At 38.7% G+C, this 9,651-nt stretch overlaps 1 protein-coding gene across 2 annotated transcripts in view; it reads left to right on the top strand.

Moving 5' to 3' along the window:
• Positions 1 to 5,003, top strand: part of LOC118805169 (L-asparaginase 1-like) — a 15,786-nt gene extending 10,783 nt beyond the window's left edge. For both annotated transcript variants that reach the window (XM_036565784.1, XM_036565783.1), the window contains exons 6-13: positions 1 to 111; positions 1,892 to 1,987; positions 2,300 to 2,426; positions 2,694 to 2,815; positions 3,394 to 3,573; positions 4,318 to 4,428; positions 4,656 to 4,712; positions 4,802 to 5,003. The exon at positions 1 to 111 is cut by the window's left edge and continues 15 nt beyond it. In XM_036565784.1, the coding sequence (XP_036421677.1) occupies positions 1 to 111; positions 1,892 to 1,987; positions 2,300 to 2,426; positions 2,694 to 2,815; positions 3,394 to 3,573; positions 4,318 to 4,428; positions 4,656 to 4,712; positions 4,802 to 4,852 (855 nt within the window). In that variant the 3' untranslated portion in view covers positions 4,853 to 5,003. The remainder of the gene's footprint in view (positions 112 to 1,891; positions 1,988 to 2,299; positions 2,427 to 2,693; positions 2,816 to 3,393; positions 3,574 to 4,317; positions 4,429 to 4,655; positions 4,713 to 4,801) is intronic.
• The last annotated feature ends 4,648 nt before the right edge of the window (positions 5,004 to 9,651 follow it).

The following is a 9,651-nucleotide window of genomic DNA, read 5'->3' as shown; positions in this document are numbered from 1 at the left end:
TACGATGGGTTTGTTATTATCCATGGAACAGACACCATGGCCTTCACCTCCTCTGCTCTGTCCTTTATTTTGGGGGAAATCAACAAGCCTGTGATCGTGACTGGAGCTCAGGTCACATTTCCTACACATTTACCAACTGATATGTCATCTAAATCATTTTACACTTTTTATCATGCAAATAATTACATAATTGGGCACAAATATGAATGTACACACAACAACCACAGCAATAACTTTTCATCAAATTTGATTCATGACAAAATATCTCTTCTACACTGATCTGGCAGGGATTGAAAGTTTACAATCTGAACTTGTTTTAGGGAGCTAAAAGCCAGAAATAACTGCTATAATATTACAACCCCATTTCTAAAAAAGTTGGGACGCTGTGCAAAATGTAAATAAAAATAAAATACAATGATGTGCAAATCATTTAAACCCTATATTTCATTGAAAATACTACAAAAACAACATATCAAATTTTTGAGACTAAGAAATTTTAATGTTTTTTGAAAAATATTTGCCCATTTTGAATTTGATGCCAACAACACTTTCCAAAAAAGTTGGCACGGGGGCAACAAAAGGCTGGTAAAGTTGTGGAATGCTAAAAAACACCTGGTGGTTGATTGGCAACAGGTCAGTAACATGATTGGGTATTAAAGAGCATCTCAGAGAGGCGGAGTCTTTCAGAACTAAAGATGAGGAGGGGTTCACCACTCTGTGAAAGACTGCACCATCAAATAGTGCAACAATTCAAGAATAACAATTCTCAACATAAAATAGTAAAGAACTTCTGCTTTTCATCATCTACGGTACATAATATCATTAAAAGATTCAGAGAATCTGGAGAAATCTCTGTATGTAAGGGACGAGGCCAAAAACCAGTATTTGCTGGCCGTGATCTTTGGGCCCTCAGTCAGCACTGCATTAAAAACAGACATGATTCTGTAGTGGAAATCACTGCATGGGCTCAGAAACACTTCTGAAAACCACTGTCTGTGAACACAGTTCATCACTGCATCCATAAATGCAAGTTAAAACTCTAAAATGCAGAGAAGAAACCACATATAAACAGGATCCAGAAACACTGCCACCTTCTCTGGGCCCGAGCTCATTTAAAATGGACTGAGGTTAAGTGGTAAAGTGTCCTGTGGTCACTCAGACCACTCAGCTTGCAGTGCACAGTTCAAAAGCCAGTATTCATGATGGTGTATGGGGGCATTAGTGCACATGGCATGGGTGACGTGCTCATCTATGAAGGCACCATTAATGCTGAATGATACATACATGTTTTGGTAACATATGCTGCCATCCAGACGACGTCTTTTTCAGGGAAGGCCTTGATTATTTCAGCAAGACAATGAAAAACCACATTCTGCATGTATTACAACAGCATTGCTCCGTATTAAAAGAGTCTGGGTGCTAAACTGACCTGCCTGCAGTCCAGACCTGTCACCACTCAGAACATTTGGCGCATTATGAAATGAAAAAATATGACAAATGAGCCCCTGAACTGATCAACAGCTGAAATCCTGTATCAAACAAGAACAGGAAAACATTTCACTTTCTAAACTACAGCAGTGTCTCCTCAGTTCCCAAACGCTTACAGAGTGTTGTTAAAGAAGAGGTGATGAAACACAGTGGTAAACAGGCCCCCGTCCCAACTTTTTTGGAAATGTGTTGTACATAGTTGGGCAAAAATAAGAAAGTACACAAAACAACCACAACAATGGAGATTAATCAAATTTGATTCATGATAAAATATCTCTTCTACACTGATCTCTCAGGGATGGAAAGTTTATAGTCTGCACGTTTCTCTTGTTTTAGGGAGCTACAAGCCAGAAATAACTGCTATATAATTATGATTCCTCCTCCTCTTCCACCGTATCTGTAGATGCCCATCTTCCATCCTCGAACTGACGGTCTGGATAACTTTATTGGTTCGATGCTCATGGCTGGGTACTTTTGTGACAGACCAATGCTGCATCAGGTCAGCTGAAGAACAGAACATTCATCTTAGTTTGTTTTATATTACATTCTGTTTGAACTATGCATTTATGTTATTATGCATCTATACATAATTGTTTATTATTTAGATCCTTTAATAACTGCTTCTGCATAATATTTATCTTTATTATTTTTTGCTAGTTCTGTCATTGCTAGAAAATCAATGTTTATCCATGTTTTTCTGAGGGACGTCCTCACAAAAACGCATAGTAAATATCAATATTTGATATATTTGAAGCAGCACATTCGAATCTACACAGTATCCACGGTTTTGATCTCTGTTGTCTACTTACAGGTGATGCTTTATGACCTGAACAAACTGTACCAGGGCAACCGAGTGGTGAAGTTTGACTGTGATTCCTTCAGTGTGTTTGACAGTCCTGATGTGTTCCCTCTCGCCAGCCTGGAAACCACCATCAAGCGTAAATACCAAGCGGCTTTGCTGTTTTCCAGACCTCAGTTAAACTTTAATTATGGACTAATGAGTCTATTTAGTGTCATCAATGTAATTACTAAACATGTAATAGACTTTCCTGTGTCTTATTGTGTAAACCATTTGCCATATTTAATCATGTCTGGATTAAGACTGTCATTAACAAAAACTAAATATATAAGTGTTTATGAATGTACTATGGTGCAGTGCTGTATGTACACAGGTGGAAAACTAATTCATCTCTTTACTTCTTCAGTATTTGAACATAAGATGGTGGAGCCCATATTCCATTCCTCCTTAAAGTGCAAGACGTTCACACTGGAAAGAAGACCAGAAGTGAGGATCCTGAGATTTTTCCCAGGCATCACAGAAAACTACGTAAGTTAAATATAATTCAGACACAGCCTTGGAAAATGACTAATGCAGCTGTCAGCATTAGTTCTACCCCTTCGCTGAAATAATTTATCTGTGTAAAATAAAGCTGGCAATTTAATCTACAGAACCCAAGCATGGCTCCAACGGTGGAGTCACTCACAATGAGTGTATAAATGTTACCATAATAACATAAATCAATCCATCAACCTTTATTTAACCTCGAGGTACATTGAGGGAGACCCTCACACATAATGTGAATAATAAATATAAAAATCTGAAAAAGAAAAATGATAAATAATATTGAATAAATATAAATCTATGATAGTAAAAGTGCAGTGAAGAAAACCAAGTGAGCAAATCAGTACACAAATGAAAAGACAAGTATGATTAACAAATCAATCAAATAAAACTATAAATTAATAAATAGAAAATAACAACACAAAGACAATAATAGTGGTGATAAAGTAGTAAAATGATAAAAAATGTAAATATACTGAAGTTAAATATGTTTTTCAGCAGTTCAGACGCCCTAAATCTGTATTTACCAAACGTATATATTGTGTTTTTTGCCTGCTGTCCAGGTCCGAGGCATTCTGGACGGAGCTGAAGGTGTCATCTTGGAGACGTACGGCTGTGGGAACGTTCCAAATTTTAAATGGCTAGGAGATCGTCTGATTGAAGCTTATGAAAGTGGTGTTCTGATGCTGAACTGTACTCAGGTGTATCGAGGCACCGTCTTACCCATCTATGCTGCATCTGAGGTACCACTCAGCACAGCAAGTGAAGGGGTTTCACCATCAGGAACCTTTTTAGTTTTCACTGTCGTTTGAGTTTCTGTCCCTCCTTCCATCTTTCACTGAGCTGCTCTCCTCATGGACTTTAAATGCCACAGGTTCTACACTAACGCAGTACTTCACAGGAGTTAGTGCTCTACACTGAGGTACTGGCACTGGTGAGCTGAAGGCTGAAGGTTGAGTAGATCAGAACAGCAGCACCAGTATCTCACACTACAGCACCAGGGTATTATTACAACTGTACCACATCAAAAATGCACTGACTTTACTTAATTCAAAGGTTTACATCGGCTCCACATGAATAAAACATATTCATGTGGAGCCAATGTAATGCATAATGTACAATACATTAATATGGAACACGTAAAAGATATTTATGTGGAACCGATGTATCGTATTAAGTAAAATATATTCATGGGGAAGTGGGAAAGTGTTCTGTGGTCTGACAAATCAACATTTGAAATTTGTTTTGGAAATCATGGACACTGTGTCCTCCGGGCTAAAGACCACTCAGCTTGTTATCAGTGCACAGTTCAAAAGCCAGTATTCATGATGGTATAGGGGGGCATTAGTGCACATGGCATGGGTGACCTGCACATCTGTGAAGGCACCATTAATGCTGAATGATATTTACATGTTACATTTACGTTAAAGTTCCTGTAAAGATAGAGGAAGATGTCTTACAGCTCTCCTTTCTCCAACTCATGCCAGATTTTGACGAAGGCACATGTTATTTCTGGATATGACATCACTCCTGAGGCAGCAATGACCAAGATGATCTGGGTGCTGATGTCAACCTTTGACCAAGAGACAAGATGCGAGGTGTGTCTGAGATTTAACTGGAATGAGTTTATCCTCATTGTCAAAGTGCTGCTGTATCACTGTCTGTATATTAAAGTTCATTAAAGCAGTGATTGATTGTTCAGAGGAGTTACTGATGACTGAAGAAGCTGAAACTCACAGCCAACATAAGATCTAGAACAAAAACGCTAAAAGATAGAAGGGAACTGTAAAGGTGGGCTTTAGGAATGATTTTTAATGTGTTTCAGATAATGGAGTGCAGTTTGTATGGAGAATCATGTGCCCCTCCCTACCGCCCACTGCAGGTGAGTTAGAGGGATTTTCTGTGTTGCTGGAATTGATTCTGGATTATATTCCAGTTCTTACTTAAGACTTTTCTCTCCACTTCTTTCAGCCAAGTGTGGAACCTGGACCAAAGGGAGAGAGAGAACAGACACGGAAATAAAATCAGCATATCAACATGATTGATTATTAAAACAAGATGAAGTGATCGAGTCTGTTTGTGGAAAAGATCAAGAAAAGTAAACAGTGTAAACCAATCAAAAGTCTAATTGTTCTCTAATGTTCTAATCAAATAAACTGATTCATTGCATCCATTCTGTCTCGTGATGAATTTGACTTAAAGAACCTAAGCTAAATTAAAGTTGTGAGAGGTTTAGAGACCATAGAGAAATACTGTTTTATTATTGATTAATGGTATCAAACAGCAGCCGCTGAAGGCTCCGGAGAATGAGGGTGACATGGTCAGTTCTTTTAGACTAAGTTACGTCCCTTTCTGATGCATTCTCTAAAATACAGCGTGATTCAAAAAGATTAATCTGATTTCAAACTGATTTATTTCTCTTGTAAATCATTACAGATCAATGCAGTGAACTGTAAATGGTTTAAATGAGCTTAAAGTTTATTATGTAATTGTACAAGGTCTCAGTAACACATTCTGCTCAGGGGTCTCATCTCCTCTCAGACTGAAGGGGGCCATCTTCCACTGGCAGTCAGAAACTCTATGACCCCCTCTTACAATTGGATTGTGATTGGTTCCTAAGCACCTCACGGTTGGAGAAATATGGTGCTTTGAAATGGATGAATCTTTGTGAATCACCTTGTACTGTAACCTGTTTGGGGTTTTGGCTGGAATGACAGTTAGAGAAACGCTGCACTAATCTAACTTGGACGCTACAAATTGCATTTATTAAGTGTTTGAGCGAGTGCTAAGAGAAGAGACGGCCAAAAGCCTAAATTGTCATAAAGTGCACATGTATATAAAAGGTGAAGAGTAGGTGTAGAATCAAAAATCAATCCACGTCCTCTAACATTAGCAGAAGACACAAGCAATGTTCCATCATTATCAATATTGAAGAAATATTGATGAAAACAATATGTTTCCATAAATATCTAAGAAAACAATGCAGCCCTGTATGATTCATGAAACATGCAGCAGCACAGATCCTCACAGCACCAACACAGAGAGCTCATATCACCCCGTTACACACTGCACTGACCGCCTGGATCTGTTAGAGAGAGTTTAAAGCTCTGCTGCTGGTTTATAAAGCTCTAAATGACCTTAAAGCTCCTGACCGTCTGTTTATGATCTCAGATTTGCAGATTCTGACCTTCTGAACTCCTTCAGTAAAACACAGAAAACGTGGAGAGACCCTTTCAGTTATTCTGCTTCTAAACTGTGGAGCTCAGTTCAGCTTTTATTAGACAGTCGAGCTCAGAGCTCACTTTTAATAAACATCTGAAAACGCAGCTCTTTAACTTCAATTAAAACTGTGCCTTTGTTTTTTTTTTTTCCCAGATCTGTTATTGTCTTGTCTATTACTATAAAACATTATCTTCTTTCTGTAAAGCATTTTGAGCTGCCATCAACATAAAAAATGCTCTATAAATAAAAATATTACTATTTAATTTAATAATAATTAATTAAAATGTATTTTAATATTACTATTGTCAGTGCAGTGTGTAACGGGGTGATATGAGCTCTCTGTGTTGGTGCTGTGAGGATCCGTGCTGCTGCGTTCTGTACGGGTTCTAGAGGATGGACTGTTTTCTCCAGTAAGAAGATCATTACAGTGATCAACTCTGCTGAACAAACACAGCTACGAGTTTCTCTGCGTCGCTCTGAGAGAGAAAAGCCTGAACTTTAGTGATTTTCTCACTGATTAAAGCTGATTTAGTGACTGTTTACATGCTGATTAAACAGATCTCAGAGTCTCAGATCTCACCCAGGTTTCTACTGCAGGTTCGGTTTATGAAGATAAAGATCCAAGATTCTCATAAAGCAGCTTACTCAGAGTTTTGGTACAAACAATCGGTATTTCATTTTTTTCATCATTAAGTTATAAGAAATTTTATGAGAATTTTCTGACACTCGGCTGGTCAGCCTGTCTTGATCATCAGAAGGAATAGAAATGTATAACTGCGTCATCAGCTTAGCTATGAAAATGTATACACTGTTTCCTAATGGCTTATCAAATCTGAAAAACCTGAACTGAAGAAAGACTTCACACAGCTGTTTGATGCACTCAAAAACTGTCCCCTGGCCCAGTCCCCTCCCAGAGGCCCAGAGGCATGGGTCATTGTAGCTGCTTGTGAAACCTCCACGGTTGGCTGCAGGGGGTTTGTCTAGTGAATAAATTGTTTTTATTGACAATTTGAATCTTTTCTGGAACCGTCCATCCTTTCATAGGAACAGCAGGATTCATCCCAGCAGGCTGGGCTCGCAGATTTTAAGTCACAATGTGTTTTAATCTGTTAACCTGAAATGATTTAATGAAACTAGAAATGATTACTCAGCTATCTCTGTAATCATTAGCACTCGACCTACGATCTGCCACTCAGACATGGGAATTAAGCGGAAATGTAATTTTATTTTTTTTATTAACCGAGCTCATCCTATCAGCATTAGGCATCCCAGTCACCCCTCCACCCAGGAATCGTCTCACAGACCCCGAAACATATGCTTGCTATGAAATTACTAACTGATCCTATTAACTTCAAACACAGAAAAGGCATAATTCATTAAACGTCAGGAGCCACTTCAGCATGAGAACCTGGATAATCTGAAACTTTGATTTCACGAGCTGATCCTGATATTGTAGCTCTGACTGAATCCTGACTAAAACAGTCTGTGTCCAACTCAGAAGCAGCCCTACCTGGATATAATCTGTACAGAGCTGATAGGAGATCGAGGGGTGGTGGAGTGGCTATTTACATTAAACCCACTAACCAAGTAAAAACTGTTTATGCATTATCCAAAGAAAACTTTGAGTTTTTAGCCCTAAACCTGTGTGCAGAACACAATAACAGCTTTGCGGTAACTGGGATCTATAGACCTCCTTCCTTTTCTGCTGCTGACGAAACTGAACTTCTAAATCCATACATCAACCCAGAAATGCTGGTCATAAGAGACTTTAATCTGAATTGGTTAACTAATTCATCCCATCACTTCAAGGAAGTGTTTGGAAATCTGTCTCTAATACAACTAATTACTGAACCAACATGACCAAACTTACATGACCCCACCAAGTCAACACTAACAGAATTACCTCTATAGGTGATTTTGACCCTGGTTTTAGTGACCACTGCCCTGCTGGATACATTAGAAACACCAGCATAATAAAGTCAGGCTCTCAGGTGGTGGTTAGAAGAATTTGAAACATTTTAATGACCAAAGCTTCTTAAATGACCTGGCACTCAGTGACATCCAATACACTTCTGAAATCCCAGATACTGATTTAGCATTAGACTCTTTTGGCAAAACCTTCCTGGTGGTGGTAAACAATTCTGGAAGACATTAATTAATTCAAAGACAAATCAAAGCTTATTCCAACCCATATTTTAATTAGTTATAAGACCTCTGAATCAGAATCACTTTACTTCCCCAAGCATGTTACACATACCAGGAATTTGTCTTGGTGAGTCACATGTGTAACATTCTAAACAGACCAGACAAGCACACAGACTAGTGACAAGCATTACATTAAGGGCAAAGTAAAATACAATAAATAGGACATTAAATAAAGAATACTAATTATAAACAGCCCATGTGAAAGGAGCTCAGGAGGTGTACATGTGAGATGTGTGGATATCTGCTATTTATACTTTGTGAGTTTGGACTGTGCCTTCAACATGGTGGAGGTAGTATGAGGGAAGACTGATTGAGGGAGGCAGAAGAATTCTGAGAACCTGGACTGTCCTGGGCGGCTTCAGCCTGTAACTAGAAGACCAGGCAAATTTCAAATTTCACTTTCACTTTTTTTGTATGTAAAGCGACCTGGGTGTGGGAAGGGGAAATTATTATTATTATTATTATTATTATTATTGTTATTGAGTAGAGATTGCAGATTGGAGACAAATAAAGACAGTAAAAGTGCACGATATCCACAGCATCTCCGCCTCTTCTTTGCCTCCTCGTCAGGTAAAGTAGGGGGCAGTTCAGCCGTTGTGAGGATTTCCAAAAATCCAGAAAATTTTTAAATAAACTCTGGAATAATATCAGGAGGAATGCTTTCCCTGAGGGTCAGTAACTGTTCTGTGCTTTAACTGACCAAGTTTGACGTGTAACAGACGACATTAACAAACAAAAACAAACACAAAATGTGTGAGTGTCTCACTGTGGCTCCCATTCGCAGCACCATCTTGGTAGCTTAGACTTTCCTGTAAACTTCCACTCTAAGCTGATGTAACCAGAGTGTTTTCCAGATCACGAGTGTTTCGAGTGAACGGACGTCACCGCTGCAGTGTTTTGTTTTGGTTTTGTTGTTGCTCCTGCTTTGTATTAGCTGGTGGGCTTTATTTGGTGTTTCTTATTCATTCCTTTTACATTCTGCTTTACTTACACTGGAAACTATGAGACTAAATTTTGGCCCAAGTGTGATTTATTGGGTGGGCTTGTTCATCAACTATCATCAGGGTTACTATTACTGAGTTCTAGGGTTGGTAAACTGTCTCTCTGCCACTGTGACAGGCTGCACTTTACTTTCTTTATTATCAGTTCTTGTTTGAGGCAGCTGAGCATTTTTATCTGTTTGTCTTTCTTCTCATTTATTCTTGGGTGAGCAGGAGATGAAGCAGGACGCAAGGGTGAGTTGGTTTTATTGATTGAAGTCCAGGGCAGAAACAGGAGCAATAAGCAGGAGTGAAACAAGCAGGAAAACAGAAATAAGAGGCAAAACAACAACAACATAAGAACAAACTACAACTGATCTTTGAACAATCCAGAACAAACATGCACACACATTC

The sequence above is a fragment of the Colossoma macropomum genome, unplaced genomic scaffold (assembly GCF_904425465.1).
Source record: "Colossoma macropomum unplaced genomic scaffold, Colossoma_macropomum, whole genome shotgun sequence".
Classification (NCBI taxonomy): Eukaryota; Metazoa; Chordata; class Actinopteri; order Characiformes; family Serrasalmidae; genus Colossoma; species Colossoma macropomum.
Note: the sequence above shows the minus strand (reverse complement) of the source record. Positions and strands in the feature narration are given on the sequence as shown.